The sequence below is a fragment of the Gorilla gorilla genome, chromosome X (assembly GCF_029281585.2).
Source record: "Gorilla gorilla gorilla isolate KB3781 chromosome X, NHGRI_mGorGor1-v2.1_pri, whole genome shotgun sequence".
In the NCBI taxonomy this organism is placed as follows: domain Eukaryota; kingdom Metazoa; phylum Chordata; class Mammalia; order Primates; family Hominidae; genus Gorilla; species Gorilla gorilla.
This window is the reverse complement of record NC_073247.2, coordinates 95,952,302-95,976,787: the sequence shown is the minus strand read 5'-3', so window position 1 is coordinate 95,976,787 and position 24,486 is coordinate 95,952,302. Positions and strand designations below refer to the sequence as shown.

Sequence of the window (24,486 nt, the reverse complement as noted above, 5' to 3'; positions counted from 1 at the left end):
TCTTTGTTGGACCTTCAATTAAGTGTAGGTATTAATCTTGTTTTAATTAAATTTCCATTCAAGTATACTAGATCATACTCAAAGATGTAAATAGCAGGCAAGTTAGGTAGAAGCTGTGTTGCCTTTGTATAATTTTTATGGTTATATAGGATCTAGTTTTTTGAAAATGTTACGAGATTATAAGATTATTTTGAACAACATTTACTTTTGAAACTTTTTGTATAACATTTACTTTTAAAACCTTTCAAACCTAGTAGGTTGACTCACAAAAAAATTTAGTATCCAAATGAACTTTGAATCACTAAACGCAGAATGAAAATAATGAAAGTAATTCTGAGTTTTAGTGTGGAAAACCAACACTTGGTTTTAAACATCTCGTTTTGTACAAGGACTCTGTCGTAGGCCTACTTGGAGAATATGTATACTCCTACATTGGTCCAAATTAGGCCAAAATATGTGCCCCTTTTATGTAATGGAGGTCCAAATGTTACTTGGGATATTGAAATAACTCTCCACTTTCTATTTTTCAGAGACTCAAATTTACGTAAATGTGTGTGTGGGCTCCCTTAATATTCAGAAGCCTAGTGAGGGGTGGGACTCTGAGTCCAAAAAAGGCTCTCTTTTTGAGGCCAGGCTTTGACTCAAATCAAATTATCTTCCAGGGAGCTATCCAGGGTACTAGACCATGTGTACCAAAGGTGTCATGATACCCTGGGCAAAAATTCTGCCCATTTCAATGTCTACCTATTTTCCTAATTTCAACTTGCTTATATCTGACTTATTGACCACAGGTAACCTAGAAATCTATCACTTGCTGCATGTGTTCTCAGTCTAAATGAATACTCTGCCTCTCTGTCTCCCTTTCTCTGTCTCTCTTTCTCTCTGTGGTATGTGTGTAAGATATATATATATATATATATATCCATATATATATGGATATATATATGGATATATATGGATATATACATATGGATATATATATACACATATATAATCTTTTGTAGACACCTCCAAATTTGCCCATTTTCATAGTCTGATTCCTTAATAGGGCATCAGAATAAAAGGCATTTTAATTATGTTCAACTATATAGACTAATAAGTTGTTATTAGCATGCCAACTTTTCTTTGTATATAATGAGATCTTAAAGTGACATGCCTTAGGGACATTTTCCCCATTATCTTGGCGATTAACATTTGGCTCCTCGTTAATTATGCAAATTTCTGCAGTCAGCTTGAATTTCTCCTCAGAAAATTGGTTTTTCTATTCTATCACATCGTCAGGCTACAAATTTTCCAAACTTTCATGCTCTGCTTCCCTTTTAAACATAAGTTCCAATTCCAAATCGTCTCTTTGTGAATGCATAAAATTAAATGTTTCCAAGGGCACCCAAGTCACCTCTTGAATGCTTTGTTTCTTAGAAATGTCTTCCATCATGTACCCTAACTGATCTCTCTCAAGTTCAAAGTTCCACAGATCTCTAGTGCAGTGGCAAAATGCCGTCAGTCTCTTTGTTAAAGCATAGCCAAGAGTCACCTTTATTCCAGTTCCCAACAATTACTCATCTCCATCTGAGACCACCCCAGCCTGGACTTCATTGTATCACTATCAGCATTTTGGTCAAAGCCATTTCACAAGTCTCTAGAAAGTTTCAAACATTCCCACATCTTCCTGTCTTCTTTTGAGCCCTCCAAGCTGTTCCAACCTCTGCCTGTTACATAGTTTGAAAGTCGCTTCCATATTTTCCAGTATGTTTATAGCAGCACCCCACTACCTTGGTACCAATTTATTTTATTAGTCTGTTTTCATACTGCTATAAAGAACTGCTCAAGACTGGGTAATTTATTTAAAAAATAGAGGTTTAATTGACTCACAGTTCATCACGGCTGGGGAGCCCCAGGAAACTTACAATCAAGGCGAAGGGGAAGCAAGGTACCTTCTTCACATGGCGTCTGGAAGAAGTGTCCAACAAAGGAAGGAAGAGCGCCTTATAAAACCATCAGATCTTGTTAGAACTCACGCACTATCATGAGAACAGCATGGTGGAAACCACCCCCATGATTCACTTACCTCCACCTGGTCCCTCCCTTGACACATGGGGATTATGGGGATTATGGGGATTCAATTCAAGATGAGATTTGGGTGGGGACACAAAGCCTAACCATATCAGGTATGGATGGGATATGGGAATACCTAGAACGCTGAAAAAGAAAGAGGATGGGACTGAACCTTGAAGTTCCAACAGGCAGAATTGGGAAGAGGAGGGATGATCCAGTAAAGGAGACAGAAATATGTATAAAAGAAACAATGATGTAGGAGAAAAACAAACATTATTTCGTTCCAGAGGCCAAGTAAAGAAAATGTTTAAAGAAAGAGTAAGTCATGAACTTACATCAAATGCCAGCAAGTGTTCAAGCAAGCTGTCAATAACATGTTTTTGCTGACGGGAGAGATCCAGTAGAGAGAAAAAAATAGATGATGTTGGTGGGGGGGGCGGGTTGCAGAACAAAGCCTTTGAGTAGGCAAGAAGGGATGGATGAGACCCAGCGCTCAAAAGGTTGGCAGTACCGGGCACAGCGGCTCAGGCCTGTAATCCCAGCACTTTGAGAGGCTGAGGTGGGCTGATCACAAGGTCAGGAATTCGAGACCGGCCTGACCAACATGGTGAAACCCTGTCTCTACTAAAAATACAAAAATTAGCTGGGCGTGGTGGCGCACGCCTGTAATCCCAGCTACTCGGGAGGCTGAGTCAGAAGAATCGCTTGAACCCGGGAGGCAGAGGTTGCAGTGAGCCAAGATCGCGCCACTGCACTCCAGCCTGGGCAACAGAATGAGACTCTGTCTCAAAAAAAAGAAAAAGAAAAAGAAAAAAAGTTGGCTCTAGTTAATACTGTCAGTTCAGCCAAATATGAGTTTATGGGTGTGTGCGTGCACACACAGACACACACACTCTCACACATTTTCACGATTTATAGCCCCATGCACCCACTACTTTTGAAGCTTTGACTTTTAGAGAACCCTGTTCGTTAAGCTCACTTTCTCCTCGAGATTTTCAGCAGAGTAAGTGAGAGGACATTATCAGTTATCCTTGTTTGTAATTCAGTGCAATCTCTGTGGCCAGCTTTGCTTCATTAGCTCTTGAGACCAGATGATGAAATAAACGGAGGGCATAGGTCAACAGCCCTAGGTGTAGAAGGGTAAAGGGGATGGTGTGCCTTTTATGAAAGTTAGAAACCTCTCCAAGGTCCTGAGTTGGTTTAGCCGCTGTTACAGTTGCTCTTTTAAGTCTTTGAAATGTCAAATGTGGAATAACTTTTAAACTTTCAGCTCTGAAGTGTTTTGATGAGAAGCATCTTGATTATCCCCCGTATAAGATTATACTTTATCTCTGTTATATCGCCAGCTCCCAGTACAATGTGTGGCTTAGAGTAGCAAAGTAGTAAAGCTCGCTTTGAAGAAGGTACTAAAAACTATGATTATTGTCACTACAGACCCAACATTCTCAGAGGGGGCTGGAGGATGGGCTAGCTTCGGAATCATGCCTTTGTTGCCACAAGTGGAGTTCATTAAGTGGCATATGTTTGCCTGTGTGTGTGTGCATGTGTGAAGAGAAACATTGTGTGTTATCAATAGTGTGAAGGCAACCAGCAGGAGCATCCTGAGAGGGACAAGTAAGGTGGGGGGTAGAGAGGACAGGTATATTTATTTTTTTAAATGGGGGTTATCCTGCCTTTACCTTCTAGGAGGATAATGTATGATGTACTAAAATCCCTGCCCTAGTATTTGTCACTAAGTATCGAAACGGGCGTGGTTTGGCATATAAGACACCTGCTTTTCGTGAGCCCTGCAAAGAGATACTCTTGGAGTCCTACCCTTACCCTGATTCCTCAAGTGCTCGGGAGGGTCCCCCAGTTCCAGCATCCTTTTTGAGAATCCTGCCGCCCGCCAGCAATGCTGCTCCGTGGACTTGAGAGGGCCTGCTGAGCATGTGTGAAGAGCGCTGCGCATGCTCCGTGGAGTGGGCAGGTTTACCGAGGCGCTAGCAGGGGCTTTTACTACTCTTCAGTCGCCTCCCCAGCCCAGCACGCCCCCTCCCCTCTATCCCACCACCCACCACGCGGTCCCCCGCATCCACCCCGCCCCTCTATCCCGCCCCCTTCACCCCAGGCTGGGGAATCTCCATTGACGTTTGGGTGACGCCGCTGTGCCGCCGCCGTGGGGGGGTCCAGGCGCCGCACAGGTAACGCCGCCGCTGCCGCCATATTGACAGAGCAGGGAGCGGGGAGGGGACCCGAGGAAGTGGGGTGTTGGGGGAGTCACCACCGAGCGGCCGTCGTTGTGGTGGCAGTGGTGAGCGCGAGCCGAGCGGCAGCTCTTGGAGAGGCAGCACAGAGTTGTCTTCTCTATGGGAATCACCGGGCGGCGGCGGCGGCGACCCCCAGCTCCCAGCCTCTGAGAGACCCGGCGGCGAGGGCAGCGCTCGCTGAAGGCGGGGCTGGGGGTCGCGGCGGCGGCGGCGGTGGCGGCGGCGGCGGCGGCGGCGGCGGGCCAGTTCAATAGACAGGATGCGCGGCCGCGCCAGCGGTAGGCGGCAGCTCCTGTTTGAGTGCTCCTGAAGGGGAGATGCTACCATTCGCTCCTCAGGACGAGCCCTGGGACCCAGAAATGGAAGTGTTCAGCGGCGGCGGCGCGAGCAGCGGCGAGGTTAGTGTGGTGGCCAAGACGGGCTGGAGCCAACTCCCGCCTCCTTCCCCTCAAGACCTTGGCTGGGGACGGAGAGAGGAGAGGCGTGGGGCCGGGAAGCGGGCTCCCGGGCAAGACCCCTTGATGCTGCCTCCACTGCCCTTTCGCTGGGGAGCGGGCGGGGATGAGACGGCGGGCTCGGGCTTGCGGAGTGAGTGCAGCCTGGGCCCGGGCTCGGCCTTGGGCGGAGCGCCTGCCTGGCGGGCCACGCCAGAGTTGTTGTGACTAAGTTTCTTCACTTTCCGACCCGAAGGGGAACTGGGGGACTGACGGGGTGCTGTGCCTGACTCCGCGCGTCCCTTTTTCTCCGCCGCGCCTAGTTTGCTGGCTGGGAACATTTTGGGGGACAGCTGCGGACTCCAGCTCGCTGTTGAACCCCGGGCGCTTTACGAACCCAGTGCAACAAACACACCAAGGTGACTAAGTAACTCTGGGGACATTTGCACATAGGCACGAGTGTTCCCTGGTAACAGCTTTCTCGTTTCTCTGTGGCTTGTTATGGTTCCTTGTAATGACCCATGTCGAGGTACACTGGCGACCTATCTCCAGTCGCCAGGTTTCAGGTGATGTTCTACTGCTTCCTCTCAGGTCCCCTTGATTCTACTGCACTCTTGCTCCACCCCTTCTCCTTTCCACAACCGCTGTCCCTGCCCCGTTGGTCTGTAAAAGAAGATGCAAAGTAAACCCCAGCCCTTATAAATAAGTCGAATCTTTGGTAAGACTTAGCGAGGTTCAACCAAAATACTTTGGTTCACCTCTCTTCCCACTCTTCTTACTCTGAAACTGTTCTGGTTGGGCTTTGGTCAGCTGTGCAGTGAGAACTTAGATGTACACAGGTGCTTTGTTTTTATTGTTGTTATAAAAGCGGGCAGCATTTAAACACAAAAACGTGTCTTTTGTGATAGAAAGTTGGATCCTTTTCTGATAACTTAATCGACTGCGTACTACTCCAGTAGAGGCCACCATACACCTCCTAAAAATAGTTGGTGAAATTGATTCACAGTAGGATATTTTGAGGTAAGACTCTCAATCCTCGACATCTAAAGGGTGCAACTTTGTCTTCAAGTACTTGCTCCATTTAAAAAAATACACATTTGGCTGTTGTATGATTACCTTGTTTTTTTTCTTTAAATTTTTTTGTTATTTATCAACTAAACTGGGGTTAAGATTACATGCTAGAATAACATGTGGTAAGGAATGTAGTGGAAATAAATTCAGAAGTACCCTAAATCTGAACCCTCTATACTTACAGGAAATATTTTACTAGTAAACCAAGCCATTCCAATATACGTTTTAATATTTTACACCTCGTAAGAACAAGATAAATGAATAGGCGTTCCTTTCTTGTTGAAATGTGGGAATGCTAACTGTTTGCACAATTGTCTAGCAAGTCTATTGAAGGGGAGAGGAACTTTGTTATATTCATGTATGTAACTTACTGAACTTATAGGCATTTAGTTTATAAAAACAGTTAAATGCTTTGATATAAGGATGGGATGGGAGGTGGGAATCCTTTTGCATGCCTACTATTTTATTATTTCTGTTAACTTTGAATGTAGTATGTTTTAAATTGTAATTACCACATATGGTTTTTTTATTGTTTGCAGTATGTTTTAGGTATTGTAGAGATTTAACAATGGGTCTCTCTACCTCAGCAATTTGGAAAAATACTCGAGTGGAAATTGTTAATCCCTATGAAGTAAAACGAAAGGTGAAGGTAATGTGGTGAAGATAGTATTTCTGCCTTCTTTCTCTAAAACAGTTATGATTGGTTAGATTTAACCCTGCAAGTTACTTAATAAAAAATATTATAGGTGAAAACTAAATGCTACATTTGAACAGACCCACTTAGTACTTAGAAGAGTTTGTTTGTTTTTAATTATATTCTTTTGATAAGAAGTAAACAAGTTTACTTTTGATAATTTATATTTTAATTACAAATTTGTTGATGTTGGCTTTAAAAATGCTAATTTTGAGTACAAGCTCTACAACCCTCAATTGTGATAATTTTAGGACTAAGAGTGTTTTTGTTGTAGAATATATATTTTTAAAATGTGCTAGAATCCTTAAAGAAAATGTAGGTAAGAATCTGTTAACTTTAATGTCAAAAGAAATAATTTCCGTCCATTTCTGTGTGTGTTGAATCTGGTAAGATTAAAGATTATAGACACTACCATATATTTTGGAGTCTTTTTGTATCTTTTACCTGTCTTGCTTGCATGGACAGTTGTTAACCTTTGAATTATCATTCAGAAGTGTGTAAATTGGTTGTTTGAGACTCTTAACATGTTTTCCCACAGGAAAAACTTATTAAGGGTACTTACATTTTTAGATCAGTACATAATAGCGAGGTATAATGATGCCGAGCCTAACCACTGTTTGTAAAATTGTTCTGTGGTGAAATGTGTCAGGTTTCAACCAATAACTAGCTTGGTTCCAGTGAGAGGTAGAGAATGGGCCTGAAAAGGGGAAACCTGGGATCTTTTGGTTTCTGGGAAGAGAGTTCTTAGAAGAGGGGAAATAGGGTAAGCAAGAAACTGATTGTGAGAGCTCTTGCAGGGACTGTCTCAATGAGGTCTACTGGGAATAGGAACTTCAAAGGGCATCACCCCTCACGCAGTCACAATTTAAGCTTTTGACTGGATTCTGTCAGGATCAAGAAAGAGGTTTTACTTGAGATGGGATGGGTATTGGTCATTCCTGGGCAAGGATCATAAAGAACAACCTGTTTGACTAATGTGAACTTTTCATGATTTAATGCCATGCATGTTACAGTTTGTTCGCTTAGTTGTTTGTTTTTTGGTGAGGAACCAAGTGCTTCTTTATCAAGTTGATTATGTAATTTTCACATTTCATATCATAGTAAACGTGTAGTACTTTTATATTATTTCTTTAGCAATGCTGTTTTTGTTTAAGCAAGTTAGTTTTTTTTTTGTTTTTTTTTTTTTTTTGAGTCAGGGTCTTTCTATGTCATTGTACATTGTCCAGGCTGGCCTCGAACTCCTGGACTCAAACAATCCTCATGCCTCAGGTTCCTGAGTAGCTGGGGCTACAGGTGCTCACAACCATGCCTGTCTAAACAAATTAGTTTTGAGAGTATGTAGTTTACTGATAAAACCAATTTGGGAAAAACTTCTAGTTTTAATTAATTTTCATGAGACCCTATAGTAATAGAGGAAAGAACAGCTTTGAAGGCAGGTAAATCTGGGTTCTTATCCGAGCTCCATGCCATACTCATGATGTGACACAATCCACGTTACCTAACCTCTCTGAACCTCACTTTCTTTGTCTATAAGTTGGAGAAAAACCATCTTCAAGAGTTGTTATGTAAAGAAAATTCAGTGCTGGGTTTAATAAACTTAGCAAGATGTTTTGCACTTAGTCTCTAGTACACAATAGTTCCTTCTCTTTTCCCACAGTCATCATGCCTCTTCCCATGCCCCTAAAGTCAGAACTATTGTCATCTATGTTAAAATCCTGGGATTCAGATAACCATGGCCTTAGCCCCAGCCTTCCATTTCGTAAGCAGTTTTTCTTAAGACCGCTTCCTAAATTTGATCATTTCATCTAAGTATAGTGGTGCTCTCACTGTGAATGTTTGTAATCACAGATAGGGTGATCCAGAGATAAAATACGAAGTTATATTTAGAAACAGTGGAAGGATAAGAAGAGACAGATAATTTCATTTATTATATCTGGCTGATGAGGTGTTTCATTGAAATTTTTAATTTTTTTTAAAAATTCTGAACTCTTGTCATGGTAGGAATTGGTTCAATTCATGAAGCATTTATTGAGTACAAGGCAGTGCTGTACATAGTGCTGTAATGTGAAATGCCTAAAAATATACCACAGAGTCCCACCCTACCCCCACAGGTTTACATTCAGGTAGTAAGACAGGCATGTATGGAAATTGTTATTGTAAAAGGCACAAGATTATCAACAATGGGGTGGTGGTGGTGGTGGTGGGTGGTGGTGGTGGTGGTGGTGGTTTAGGAATGGATCTGGTAAGGCTTTGTGAAGGAGGTGGAATTTGAGCAGGGCATTAGAAAGTGGTAATTTTTCACAGACAGATGAAAGGAGCATATTTCACGTGGATGGGGACAATATAAGAAAAGGCATGGAAATGTTCTGAAAGAAGGAAGAATCTGATACTGTTGTAAGTCTGTGATGTGGGAGAGGGGTATAGTGAGAGATAAGGAATGTATTAAAGGTAAGCTAGGCCCAGGTTGAATGGGACTTTTTAAGCCAGTTTAAGGGTTCAATTTTATCTCATAAATAGGAGCCACTGAAGGTTTTTGAGGACATGAGTGACATTATTAGATTTGTGCTTTGAAAAATAATTGACGGTAGTGAGGAATGGGGGAGATATGGAAGGTGGGGAATTCCAGCTAGGAGGCTACTGTGTTAGTGGAAGTAGTAGTGAGATTTTTGAACTCGTACAGAAGGGGTAGAAAAGAGATGACTGATGGGAGAGACCTGGCAGAGGTAGAATAGTTACAATTTGGTAACTGATTAGATGTTGGAGAGTAAAAAGAAATAACAAACAACTGAGATTAGAAGTGTCCTGGTAGGAATTAATTCAATGTAACAGGTATTTAATGCATGCCTGCCAATATAAGTCTCTGTATTAGCCGCTAGACTAATATAAAAATAAATAGATCTTTGCAGTATAGGGAGATAGAAAGCTAAAATGAAATCTCCCCTTTCTAATATTGTATTGAATAATAGCATTCCACTCTGAAGGTTTCTGCTCGTGCTTAGAATGCTTAAATTCTTTACTACCAAAGGTGAATACACTTATTACTAGCTAAAACATTTTTTATTCTTTTTAAATGGGCCTTAGGCCTGTAATTCTTGTTTCACCAATGTTCATCTTCAGTAGTCAGCAGCCGTGAGTACAGAGTCCTATTCTGAAAATAATGACCAGTACTTATTTCTGGAATGTGGAAAGAGAGCAGGGACATCTGTATTTTTTCTATGCTTTCACCAGGTTTATTTGGAATAGACAAGCGGGGAGATGTCAGAGGGCAGTGGCCCCTCCCTGCCACAGGTGCCTTCTCAGTTCCTCCAAGTCAATCTTTCTTTAAACCAGTCTGATCTGGAAATATTCAGGTCAGTTCCTTCAGGGCAGGTCCTCTATATTTCCCTACCTTGATTTAGTTCATCAAGAGAGCTAATCATTACCTCTGTGTTCCATAATAAGGCCTACTGATAGTGTAGTTGCTTTTCTGGGCCATATTGTTTTAGTACCTACCCTCTCATAGTCTCTCTCATCTAGAATTTTGATGAGGAAATGCAAGATTTTTTTCCCTTCCTGTAATTTCTTTCTTGGTGCCATCATTGTATGTAGCAGCGGTTCTTAAGATTTGATAAGCACTTGGAATCTTGAGGTATAAGCCTTTCAGTACTTTGTCAGAATTTGCTATGTAATGTTTATTCATTTATGTTATTTCCAAGGATTATTTACTGTTGCTGCCAATAATTTTTTTTGTTGTGTATTTTCTTTATTTTTGTTTGTTTTTAGGTAGGAAAGGAGTTAGATGGGAGAGAGATTTAGAGAGCTGAGCTAAATCTGGCTTTTGCAGATAAGAGACGTTTTCTAAATTGCCCTGGAGACATTCTGTAACTGATTTCACTGCTAGATTTTAATCTGTATCTCTACATTAGAAACAGGTCCTGCTGTAGTTTTGTGTGCACGTGTGTGTGTGTGTGTGTGTGTGTGTGTGTGAGAGAGAGAGAGAGAGACAGAGACAGAGAAAGAGGGAGGGTGGAGTAGAGTGCATGTGTGTTACTTGTGATTTGCTTCATTTTACCAAGCATTTGAGATGGTATATGGGAAATGTAATCTGATAACTATTTTGATATTGAGGATAAGGGAAAACAAAGTAGGAGATATATGAAAAGGGTGGAGGGTGGGGGATGAAGGGTAAAATAGAGCACAAATAAGCAGGCTGTAAGGGTCTATGACATGTTTAAAATATAGTTGAATTATAAATTTGGCCTTGAGTTTTCTTAGCTGGTTTTTCTCAACTCTGGCGGTGTGTTATATTTACCTGGGAGTGTAAAAAAATTATCCATGCCAGTGTTCCACTCAGAGATTCACATTTAACTAATCTAGAGGGGGCCTGGGCATCTATTCCCCAGACGCTTATGATGCACAGCCAGGGTTAAAAACCACAGCTCTAGGCCAAAGTAAAATAAGAAATAGTCACGTAGTTGACATTATTCAATAGGAAAAAAAGAATGTTAATTTTTAAGCTAGCAATTAGCTCTGCAGTAAATTATCTGTGAATTGTGATATTTTTCTGTGTGTTTTATTTTGTTGTTGTTTTAAGATATGACTGGAGCCAAATGGGGTTGTTTGAACTGTCCTGTATGTTCTTGCTCTTTAGTTTTGAGGAATTTGCTTTTCCAGTAGCATTAAAAACAAAATTTAGTACCGTAGCTAGTTTTGATATAGTTCAGCCATATAACTAAGAGGTTAAATAACTTGTTCACCCATTTTACTAGCTGAGTAAGGAGATAGTGACTCTGTTTTGAATGACAAATATCCCATTACATCTCTAACAAAAAATTTCAAAACCCATGGGTAATTATTACTATGAAATCCCCCTGCCTCTCCTGTAAAGTGATTGAAGACAAACTTTAAGAGGAAATATAGCAATTTAAACACCCAATACAAATTTTTTAACCTGAAAAAACGTTGGAATCCATTCCATTTAAAGGTATCGAATCTTAAGGGAGAAAGAGATAATAGCGTTTATTGAGCATGAACTATGTACCAGCTAGTACTAGATGCATCATAGATTATCTCAGTTTTATTCATTCTTCAAAACATCTTGGTAAGACAGTTGTGTCTTTTTAACAGAATAGAAAGATACATGCAAGTTAGTGGGAAGTACGTCTGGAATTTGAACCTAGATTATTTTAAATTCATGCTTTTTCCTCTATACATTGCTATCTCCCCCCCTAAGGACAATATTGAAAATAAGGAGAGAATATAGATACATTGTTAGCAACCATATTAGATCAGCAGTCAGATGTGCTGATTCAGTAGCCATGCCTGTCTATTTAAGTTAAATAAATGTCAACAAAATCCCAGCAAGTCTGTTTTTTTGTTTTGTTTTGTTTTGTAAACAGACAAGCATGTTCTAAAATGTATATGTAAAAGTACAAGACCTAGAAGCTCTAAAACAATTTTGAAAAAGAAAAATAAAATAAGGAATTACTCTATTGGATATTACGTTTTACTATGTAACTATAATAAAGACAATGTGGTATTGGTGGAAGAATAGACACGTAGATCAGTAGACCAGAATAGAGTACACAGAAATAGAGCCACACAAATACACTCAACTGAATTTTGAGAAAAAATGCAAAAAAATAAAAAAATAAAGATCAAGGTCAGCTTTTAAAATCTGAGGAAATTTTAGGGGGAAAGTTGCTACCTTTTTCAAAAAAGCAGAACTTGAAATTTGCACTTTCTTTCTGAAGATTCTGGGGAAATTATTACATAAAACATTTTTGCTATTTTCAGTTACTACAGTTGAAATTAGTCATTAAGACATAAGTGAAAATGGAACATGAATTATCCTAAAAATCATAAGCTTGATAAGAGTTGAGGTATAGGGATTTATTACTCTACTTAAAGGATCAGAGTGGACAGAACTTCAGAAAACAAAGGAGAAAAACGTCATATGAGGGGAAATGTGGACTGAATGTCAGGTTTCAAATAACTTTTAGTTTTTCTTAAAATGAGAGAGGTTTGGTGTATGTGTTAAAGAAATTGTACTAATTGAGAATAGTCAAAATTCAAAATTAAGGGAAATAGATAAGCCATTAGGTCTGATTTGATAAAAATATTTTGCATTCATGATTGTTCACCTGGAGTAGATGCAGTGATGGATGAATGCTGTTGGAAACAATTACATTTCAAACTTAATGGGCATATGCAGAAAACCATATGTTGATTATAGAGACATATACAAGAATGATAGAACATATATCAGATAATTTGTGTATGATTTTGTACTTTATTTTACAGATGGAGAAGAGTAACTCTAGACCTTCTGGCACAATCATAAAACATTTATTGTGTTTATCATTTGTAGAGCAATTACATTGGAATAAGTGAACACTTATAGAATCTCTTAAGGGAGGTCAGTCAATACGGATTTTCAAAAAAGACATGGTCATTCAGCAACTTCATGTCTATGAACAATATTAATTTGATTTTATTTGGTCTTTATTCATGATATTATGTGTATCAGTAGTTCTTTCTTTTTTATTGCTGTGCACTACTCTGTTATATGAATGTACCACAGTTGATTTGTTCATTAATAAGTTGAAGGACATTTGGATTTGGGTTGTTACCAGTGTTTGGTGATTATGAATAAAGCCATTATACACATTTGTATGAAAATTTCGGTTTGGACATAACTTTTCACTTATATTGGGTAAACACTTAGGAGTGAGGTTGCTGCGTGAGAATTCCAGCTGCTCTGAGTACTTGTCAGCACTTAGTCTTGTCAGATTAAGTGAAAAAAATTAGCTATTCTAATTGGAGTGTAGAGGTATCTAATTGTGATTTTAACTTGCATTTCCCTAATGACACATGTTGCTAAGCATATTTTCATATGCTTATTTGCCATCCGTATATATTCTCTGATGAGTTGTCTTTTCAAATTTTTTGAAATTGTTCAAGTTGGGTTGTTTTCTTATTATTGAATTTTGAGAATTCTTTATATTCCAAATGCAAGTCCTTTATTAGATACCGATTTCCAAATATTTTTCCCACGTGGTCTGTCTTTTCATTCTCTTAATAAAGAGTCGAGGTTTTTCATCTTAGCGAAGTCCAGTTTATCAGTTTTTTTTCTTTTATGAATTGTGTTTTTGGTGTTGTATCTAAGAAATCCTAGCCTAATCCAAAGTTACAGAATTTTTCCCTTAAGTTTTCTTCTAGAAGTTTTTTAGTTATATTTCTTAATTTAGGTCTTTGATCCATTTCTAGTTAATTTTTGAATATGGTGGGTAGTGTGATAGAAGTCTACTTTTTTACACAGGTATGTCCAGTTGTTCTGCCACCATTTGTTGAAAAGACTACCTGTTCTCTATTGAATTGCCTTTGTACTATATCAAAAATCATTTTGTCACATATGTGTAGTTTTCATAATAATTTTAATGAATTAGTCCTGTGGAACTTCAGAATTGCACTTACTGAGCATAGATATATGGTGTTAATAAAATTAATTAATTAATACAATTAATAAAATTCTTGAGGTTGTTTCTGTATTGGGTTTAGTGAAATATTCTTTATTAAAAAACAAAATTTCTGTGATATATTTTCTTTGCAGTCATTAATTTTCAAAACATTAAGTGACTGTTCTTAGACCCTTTTATAGATGAGGAAACATAATGGTGCTAGAAGTTTTATGTGAACTTTCTCATTCTGCAGTGATACTTCTCTGCTTATCTCCTCCCCCATATTTGTACATTACCCCTAACATTTTTTATATAGCAGTTTGTGACCTGTTAGTTGCTTAGTATTAGACATGAAAGCTACAAGACTGAATAAGCTTCAGTTCATATTCTAGAAACTATCTCTTTGCCAAGAAAATGGGAGCCTGGATTGTTGGAGCTTTGTTAACCATCATTAACATAGATTTAATTTTGCTCTTTTTAAATAAAATTATTTTGGCTTGGCACGGTGGCTTATGCCTGTAATCCCAGCACTTTGGGAGGCAGCGTGCGAGGAATACTTGAGCCGAGGAGTTTGAGACCAGCCTGGGCAACATAGTGAGACCCTGTCTCTAAAAAGAATAAAAAATTAGCTGAGTGTGGTGGTGCATGCCTGTGGTCCCAGCTACTTGTGGAGCTGAGGTGGGAGGATCACTTGAGCCTGGGAAGTCAAGGCTGCTGTGAGCCATGATTGTTCCACTGCACTCCAGCCTGGGTGACAGAGCGAGACCTTGTCTCAAAAAATATATATTTTAGTTTTTAAAATTGACGAATAATTGTTGTATATTCCTTTTGGTTTTAAGAAGAGAATGATATTCGTTCTTTGAGAAACATTTTAAAACTACCTTCTTTAACCTTGGTTAATGATACTAAGTGCCTCATGCCTTCTATGTGAAAGAGGAAATATGAGAATAATGTAGGTTGGGTTTGTATTGAGAATATTGTGCTAATTAAGTTGATTTTAAACTTAAGGAAATATAAACAGTTGGGTTAGCCATCTCAGATTCTTTACAAATTCAGAATACCATAGAGGATAATAGTTGGTTCCCTAGAGCTAGAATGCCCGAGTTTAAATTCTGGCTCTTTATTTATTTACTGTGTGACCTTGGACAAGTTACTTCTCTGTAGTTTACTTGGTCGCTTTATCTGTAAAATGGGGATAACAGTAGCATATAATATATGTAAAGCACTTAGAAGAGTGTCTTTTCCATTGTAAGCACTCAGTAAATGTTATTTTTAAATATATCACATCTGCAATCTGAGTTATTGAAGATTAACAGGCTTGCAAGTTAAAAAAATCAACTATTGTATAATGATATTTAAGTATCATATATAATTATGCAGTTATTAGTATTTCTTCTTTAAAGGTATTTATATACAAATACACATTTCTCCTTTTTGACCATCTGCTTCTACATGTGGCTTGAATTTTGAAACATTTTATTCTTCCTTGATTAGCTGTAGTAAGGCTGTCTTTTTTTCGTATTCATTTCTCAAGAGGATGGTACTGCTTTTACTGAACTTATATTTTCTTTATTCACTGAGCTTCTGTTTTCTGTAGTCTATTGATTTGTGATTTTCTCTGAGTAGTTTTTTGACAGCAAACATTTATTAATGGAAAAAAACCCACACATATCAGGTAGAATTTGACCTCAAGCTAAGGTTGTGTAATAGCTATTTTTGACTTTTTTCCACATATAAACCCATTTTAGTGTTTAAAATTTTTCCTTTATTCTCCATTGTTTATGAAGTGATGAAAGAATAGAGTAATATGGTGTAGGACATTTAGGAACTGTGACTCACTGGGATAAAGTTGCTTTATCCTGTCACTAGCTTGCTGTGTGTTTTTAGGTATATGTTATTTAATTAATCAGTTTCTTCACATATAAAATGGGAATTAACATGTTTATGATTATTTTGAGAAGTAACACAATTGTACTTTGTATATAATGTTTGTCAAGAATAATAAAGTTCTTTTTCCTTTCAAAAAATGACTAAAGATTTAGGTGTTCTAGACAAAGTACTTCTTTAACCCTGATATATAACTCCGTGCACAATTTAAACTTAATTCATACCCCAAAGGTAGTATTTTAATGTGATTATATAGACTTCATATCTTGAAGAGGTTACAACAGTGAGAATTACTACCTCAGAATGTCATGTGTGTATTCAGGTTGTATATGTACATGACTTCATTTTTACCACATGAATACTTATATTTTTGGAAAGTAAACTTCCCAAATGCATGTGTTGTAGCCCATATGAGACTGGCCAGACAGCTAGTGCCTTTGCATTGGGAACACTTTGGAGCTATTCAAAACCAATAAAGTCATTAGCTCTGATTTCGGCTAAGCAGAGTAAACAAATTCCTGCCTGAATAGAAACCAGGAAGCTGCATTTCTGTCATTGAAACAAGGTTGTAAAAACTCAAATGTTCTGGAAATACCTTCTAATGTTTATGTAATATTGATGTACTTAGTTTAACTCAGTAGTAACAGTAGTTACTCAGTGACTCAGTAGTAACTCAGTAGTAATAGTGGTAGTACAACTACTAGTCCTTTTTAAAAGCATGATGATAATTGGATTTTTTTAATTGGTTCTAAATATTATTTTGCATGCACTCACCAAATTATGATTAAATATGTATAGTGTTGTGTTACTAGATAGGGTTCGTTTGGTTATTGCTCTCAATTTCTGTCTTGATAACTGAAAACTAATTAACTGTGTATTTACGCATTTTTCCATAATGTACAAAGAAATGTCTGAACTGAAGGACAACATATTATGTCACAAATTCCAACAAATTTAGCTTTATAGAAAGATTTTAAAAAATATTTTGGTTGTTAATGTTTTGATTCCATACTCCTGTGGCATTATTCACAGGTTCACTAATAGATCTTTCCCACCCTTTTGCTTGTCTAATATATTAATACCTGATTTCCTCCTACTCAAATAAGCCATCAAGAAAGTAGAGCCTCGGTATGTATGGCAGTTCAGTTTGTGCCGTATTCTTGCTTTGCATAGCTCCCCTTACTCTTGGCTATGTAATACCTAGCATATAAATGCTATGTAAATAGCTGTTAATAGAGATAACATTATTGCTATGTAATACCTAGCAGTATAAATGCCATGTAAATAGCTGTTAGTGGAGATAATTTAAAATATAGAGGAAAAGATTTAACAGATAAATAATAGAGATAATTTATAGAGGAGGATGTGCATAGTTATATGCAAATGCCACATCATTTTATATACAAAACTTGAGCATCTGTGGATTTTGGCATCCACGAGAGGTCCTGGAACCAATCTCCCATGGATACTGAGGTTCATAATGTGATTTCCATGCAAGATATGAAATACAAAGAATTTCTAACATTTTTTTCTTGAAAACAATTTTATGACTAACCCAAATAATATATTTTTAATGTGATTTTGAAAAAGCTGAATTCCTCTTTGCTGTTAGCATTTAAGAGTCAGAAATGGGAAGTAAAATGACTTACTGTAACTTCGTCATGAAATTATGTTTGAAAGTTGGTTTTAAACATTTTTAGTAAGAAAACTAATAAAAATCAAAGGAAAAATAATGGCCATTGCTTATTATTGAAGTTATTTTATAAATTTTATTCATTTAGATCCCAGATTTTAGTCATTCCATTTTGTAAATATTTTTCCAGTGTCTATTATGTTCCAGATATTATGCTAGGTACTGGGGTAACCAAGAGTAATATGATGAGATCACTTTCCTCCAGGAGATTACAGTATGATAGAGAGATGGAAGAGACACTTAACAAGTAACACAGTGTTTACTGATAGAAGTCTGCATAGGGTAAGGTGGAAGGAAAAAGGGAAAGTGTAACGTTGAGTCTTGATAAAGATGAGTTGACATTCAAAAGCACAGGTAATTCAAAATGGCAAATACTCCAAAGATCATTCATATTTAACTTTGGACTTGGTTTTATGCCTTAATTTGAACATGGATATGTTTTACCAGCTAACTACTTTTACAACAGAGCCTCATGATTGCATTTAAATACCTGACTAAAGTAATCGCTTGGAGGCTGTATACTCTTGTCCCATTCTGAGACTCTTTTAAAAAAAAGACATCTCTTTTAAATTGATTTGAAACATAATTGCCCTTTCTTAAGTCCTTCCTGAAGCAGTGACAATAATTAGGTGGGTATATTTCAAACCTCTTGAGGTACAAACTACAGGAATATTGTATAATTAGAAAGCCAGAAAGGATCAAAGTAAATCATTTAAAACGAGTATTGTAGTTGTTATCAGATTTCTCATAAGCAGTATGTTAACTATATAATTTAATCTAAAAGTTCAAAAAGATTAAAGTGTTTTGGGGAAATGACCATAGATATTAATAAACCTTTGAAAATATTTGGTAGTATAAAAGACACAGTACAAATTAAAACTTGCATGGTGAATCCAAAAAAACAAACCAACTAAATCTTATTTTTGGAGATGTCTTGCTTAAAAGACTGTTAGATAAATTGATAAAGTGTGTTATAGTAAAAATATACAAAGATACTTTTTTATTTCTCTCCAATTTGTGTTTCTTAAAGCAAAGAGTATGTTCATGAGTATGTATATACCTTTATGGGTTGGTTTGGGAGATTCATTTCACGTTGACCAAAAGTGATTCTATCATAATTTTAAAAGTGATCTTTCCACAACAGTATGACATATCAAAACTACACTAGGGCTGGGCACTGTGGCTCATGACTGTAATCCCTGTGCTTTGGGAAGCTGGGGCAGGAGGATTATTTGAGCCTAGGAGTTTGAGGTTACAATGAGCTGTGATCGCACTGCCACTGCACTGCAGCCTGGGGCGACACAGCGAGATCCTATCTCAAAAAATAAATAAATGAAACAAAAAAACTAAATTAAGACTATTGAGTCAATACTATGATGATAGTGATATGGCAGTAAGTTTTGATTCACAGATTTTTTATTCTCTATACAGGCAGCATTATTCACCTCTGATGAATTATTAGCTAAAATGTTTTTATTTTTTTCTGTATTGTTTTTATCAGAAAAACCTTCACACATCATGCATTTGTTGAGCACATGTCAGACACTGTGCCAGCTGCTTTAGGAACATTGTATGAATCCTGACAATCCTAGGTTGCTCATTTTACAGATGAAGAAATTGCAACTAAGAAAGCTTAATAAACTTTTCAAAGGCAGTAAAAGTGGAGCTTTAGAGTTTGAATCTTGGTCTGCTTGACACTGAAGAGTTGCTGTTTTCATGACATACTATACCTGCCTAATGAATGAAACACAGCATCATTCCTCAAGGAGCTTTAAGTCTAGATGCACATGACAAGAAATTTACCTGATGTGATGTATTACTAATCTTATTTTTAGCATTAAAATTTTAAATTGTCTTATAAATATATATGTGAAACATAAAATTTGCCATCTTAACCATTTTAAAGAATATAGTTCAAAAGTGTTGAGTACATTCACATTATTGTGCAGCCAATCTACAGGACTGTTTTTACCTTGCAAAACTAGAACTCCTTACACGTTACCCAAAAGCTTTCCATTCTCCCCTTTTTGCCAGCCCCAGCAACCACCTTTCTACTTTCCATCTCTATGAATTTGACTATTCTAGATACCTTATATAAATGGAACCATATAGTATTTGTCATTTTATGACTGGCTTATTTCAATTCATATAATATCATCATGGTTCATGTTGTAGCGTGTGTCAGAATTTCCTTTCTTTTTAAGGTCGAATGATATTCCATTGTATGTATATACCACATTTTGTTTAACTTACCATCTGTCGATAAATACTTGGGTTGCTTCTACCTTTTGGCTATTTGTAAATAATGCTGCTATGAACATAGGTGTACAAATATCTTTTTGAGACCCTGCTTTCGATTTTTTTGGTTCTATACCCAGAAGTGGGATTGCTAGATCATATGGTAATTCTATTTTAAATTTTTAAGGAATTGCTATACTGCTTTTCATAGCAGCTATACCATTTTACGTTGTCACCAACAGTGCACAGAGGTTCCAATTTCTCCACATCCTTATGTATGGTGGAATTATTTTGAAAAAGTAAATTCCAAGATATATTCTGGATTTACTTTCCATTTCAACAAAGCCATGCTGTTGATAATTCATGTTGAGAGGGTTAGTTCTTAAGATACTGAGATATCCCTGATTGTTAAAGGAATATGAAATTATGTTCTTGTGGTGATTCGTCAAGGATCTAGGACCAGAAATACCATTTGATCTAGCAATCCCATTAATGGGTATATACCCAAAGGATTATAAATCATTCTAATATAAAGACACATGCACACGTATGTTTATTGCAGCACTATTTATTGCAGCACTATATATAAACACTATATATAAACACGCATGTTTATTGCACTACTATTTATTGCAGCAAACACTTGGAACTAACCCAAATGCCCATCAGTGATAGACTGGATAAAGAAAATGTGGCATATACACATCATGGAATACTGTGCAGCCATAAAAAGAATGAGTTCATGTCCTTTGCAGGGACATGGATGAAACTAGAAACCATCATCCTTAGCAAACTAACACAGGGACAGAAAACCGAACACCACATGTTCTCACTCATAAGTGGGAGTTGAACAATGAGAACACATGGACACAGGGAGGGGAATATCACACACTGGGGTATGTCGGGGGTTGGCAGGAAAAGGGCGGGGAGAGTATTCGGACAAATACCTAATGCATGTGGAGCTTAAAACCTAGATGGCGAGTTGATAGGTGGAGCAAGCCACCATGGCACATGTATACCTGTGTAACAAACCTGCACGTTCATCACATGTATCCCAGAACTTAAAGTAAAATTTTAAAAAAAGGAATTACGTTCTCTGTACTGTGCTTAAGTTAGTGATTGATTTTTCGGAAAGCAGGATTAAAGGACAAAAATAGAACTGCTCAATTTTAAGTTTATTGAAACTAAAATTAAAAATTTGGCCCCACTTAAACATTTGTCCTGGGTCACTTACTAGTATATAGTTTACAGTTTTATTTCTACCAAATGAGAACAAATATGTGAGTTTAATAAGTAAAGATCTATTTTAAAATGATTAAACTGTAAAATTTGTCTCTGGAAAGTCTGTTTCAGGGGAGAATTTTTGATCATAGACACTTTCGATTGTATTACCTAGTGCTGCAAAAAATTACCATAAATTTAGCAGCTTTAACCAAGACACATTTATTATCTCACAGTTTCTATGGATCAGGAATCTGGGCTTGGCTCAACTAGATCCTCTGCTTAGGGCCCTACAAAGCTGTAATCAACACATGGGTCAGCTTGGTCCTCTGCTTCAATTCCCACAAAAATGTAATCAAGGTTTCAGCTGTTCTGCATTGTTATATAGAGGCTTGACTGGATGAATAATCTACTTTTACACTCCCTCAGATTCTTGGTAGAGTTCCTTTCCTTGTGGTTGCAGGACTGAGGGCCCTGGCTTCTTGCTGGATGTTGAGTGGAGGCTGCTTTCAACTCCTAGAGGCTGCCTGTAGTTCCTAGAGGATGGCCACAGTCCCTCGTTATGTGGACTTTCTCAACATGGTCACTTAATTACTTCAATCAAGTCAGCAAGGAAAGCCTCTAGAGTCTTATATGACACAGTGTAATCATATATGTAAAATCTCATCGCCTTTGCCATATTCTATTGGTTGGAATTCAGTGATAGGCCATGTTCACATTCAAGGGGATGGGGATTATAGAAGGGCATAAACAGCAAGAGGTGAGGATCATGGGGGCCTATCTTACAGTGTCCAGCACATTGCTTAATTGGTAGGTTTCTTTCTCTGTTTTATTTTGTCCTGGGCTTAATATATAGGCATAGATTTTTTTTTTGTTTTTTGTTTTTTGGTTTTTTTTTTTTGCCTTTGAGCCAGAGTCTCACTCTGTCGCCCAGGCTGGAATGCAGTGGCGTGATCTTGGCTCACTGCAACCTCCACCTCCTGGGTTCAAGCAGTTCTCCTGCCTCAGCCTCCCCAGTAGCTGGGATTACAAGTGCATGCTGCCACACCCAGCTAATTTTTGTATTTTTAGTAGAGATGGGGTTTCACTATGTTGGCCAGGCTGGTGTCGAACTCCTGACCTCAGGTGATCCACCCGCCTCAGCCTCCCAAAGTGTTGGGATTACAGACGTGAGCCACTATGCCTGGCCAGATCTTTATTTTAGGTAGATGTGGACCCACCTTTATCTTTAGCTCTAATTTACTTTTGTTATTTAAATAAAGTGAAAAAATTGAATAGAAGAAGTCTTTACAAAAGCTATCAGTGACTAATATGTAAATGTAAAGCTTATTTGAGAGACATATTTTCTTTTTTTTTTTTAGAAGGAGTCTTACTCTGCCATCCAAGCTGGAGTGTTGTGGCATAATCTCGGCTCACTGAAACCTCCACCTCCTGGGTTCAAGCAGTTGTGCCTCAGCTTCCCATGTAGCTGGGATTACAAGCGTGTGTCACTACGTACAGCTAATTTTTATATTTTTAGTAGAGACGGGTTTCACCATGTTGGCCAGGCTGATCTCGAGCTCCTGATCTCAGGTGATGCACCTGCCTTAGTTTCCCAAAGTGCTGGGATTACAGGCATGAGCCACAGCACCTGGCCAATATTTTTTTTTACTAGGTTGATTTTGGGGATCCTGCAGAATACTTGAAAATATATAATACTGTCAAATTTATTGTGGAAACTGCTGTCCTGTGTATGTTTTGTTAATCATTTGCATCACCCATATTTATTCTCACTTTTTATCTAGTTCTTATTTGTGTATCTCTCTACTGTCTTCTTCGGAAATGTGTATCTCTCTACTTTCTTCTTCAGAGGTGCACACAAATAAGGAAAAAGTAGATTTTATTCTAGTTAGATGTGGACCTACTTCTACGTTTCAATATATCTTTCAGCACCAAGCTATAAGCTCTGTTAACTTCCTCCTTTTGTGTAACACTAAGCAACAGGTTTATGTATCATAGATAACAGTAAACTCTTTTACTAAACTATTTGTATTCATATGTTCACTATCCCATACCACCTCCAATTCCAAGGATCTGAAAGGGATTTTTTTTTTAATTTCTCGGTTCAGTTTTCCTTGATGAGTTGCTTTGGTCAGTAATAGTAAGAAAGTGATAAATTTGAAGTGACCTATGTGATTTTCTGGGATCAGATGAGTACAGCAACTCAGTTTAGTATTTCTGTTTGTCCAGCATATTTGTAAGTGCTTTAAGTCTTTTCTGATAAAATGTGAAAAGAATTTTTAAAGTAGTCTTCTCTAAGCCCTGGTACTAGAGTCTGTTCACTTGGATTTTGAAATATCTGAGTAAATTATTACTACCTTTATTGTTGATGATAAACATTCCAGAATCATATGTAGAATTTTTTTCCTCCCATTTGGCACTTAATTGGGGAAAGCAGCATGTCTGCTTATCTTTTCAAATTACAAATTTTATTTTTGAAATAAAGATTTATTGTCCCAGAGAATTCAGAAATTATTTTTGTTTTTATGTGGATGAAAGTGATTTAAATTATAGTAAGTATCAATGAGTATACACTGTGGTTCTCCGTAGGATGAATAGTCTTATATTGAAAACCTGATACCTTGAGGGTAGATGAGATGGGAGCAATGGAGTGTTCTGTTTCTAAAGGCCATTTCTGACTGAGATAATTTCCAGGATAGAGTGATCTTCTTGACTCATTCACATTCATTTTATTTCTAGTTCCTTCAGACCCACAGCTTCATGATAAATTAGTCATAAGATGATATGAATAGGAAGTAACCAGTAACTAAGGTAACAGAGGAAAGCAATATTTTTCTTTTTTTATGGATAATCCTCTTCCTATGCATAATCCTTTTTTCTATGGATAATTCTGAGAGTCATTTTATGGCAAAAATTTAATTATCACGATTCTGCCTTAATATTGATTTCTGGACTGTTTTCCGAATGCTCTTCTTTCTATATGCTTACAATGAATCTGTCACAGTTTTTTTTTTAATCCCACATAGTCTGTTTTGTTGAGCTAAGGTGGTAGATGGTGTTATCATTTAATGAAATGGGAAACCCTGAAGAAAGAGCAGATATGAAGCAGGGGTCAAGAATTCCTTTTTGTATTGGTTATTTTTGAGAGACATCTGAGATAAACATGTGGAAATGTCAAGTATGCAGTTAGATATATGGATCAGGAACTCAGAGTTAGTCACTGAGTAAACGTGAATCATGTTAGTAAATTAGCTGCCTGGGCAAAGAATGTGGAGTGGGATGAGAAGGTGATCCTAGTCCATTTCCTGAGGAATTACAGTGTTTCAAGGGTATTGAAAAAAAGCAGCAAAGGAAATTGGAGTAAAATAGAAGGAGCGTATGGTATTACAGAAGCTAAAAACTCAAATAGGAGAGTGGTCACCTGTGACATGCTGCAGAGAGATCAAATAAGATAATGACTGATGGATCCGTTAGCAAAGTAGACATCATTACTGACTTTATTGAC

The 24,486-nt window shown here is 37.5% G+C and overlaps 1 protein-coding gene across 4 annotated transcripts in view; it reads left to right on the top strand.

The window, feature by feature from the left end:
* Positions 1 to 4,034: 4,034 nt before the first annotated feature.
* RPS6KA6 (ribosomal protein S6 kinase A6) overlaps positions 4,035 to 24,486 on the top strand; it is a 126,984-nt gene continuing 106,532 nt past the window's right edge. The window contains exons 1-2 of one of the 4 annotated variants that reach the window (XM_063703279.1): positions 4,722 to 5,758; positions 6,349 to 6,458. In XM_063703279.1, the coding sequence (XP_063559349.1) occupies positions 6,378 to 6,458 (81 nt within the window). In that variant the 5' untranslated portion in view covers positions 4,722 to 5,758; positions 6,349 to 6,377. The other 3 variants (XM_019018805.4, XM_055375425.2, XM_055375424.2) reach the window with 3 other exon arrangements.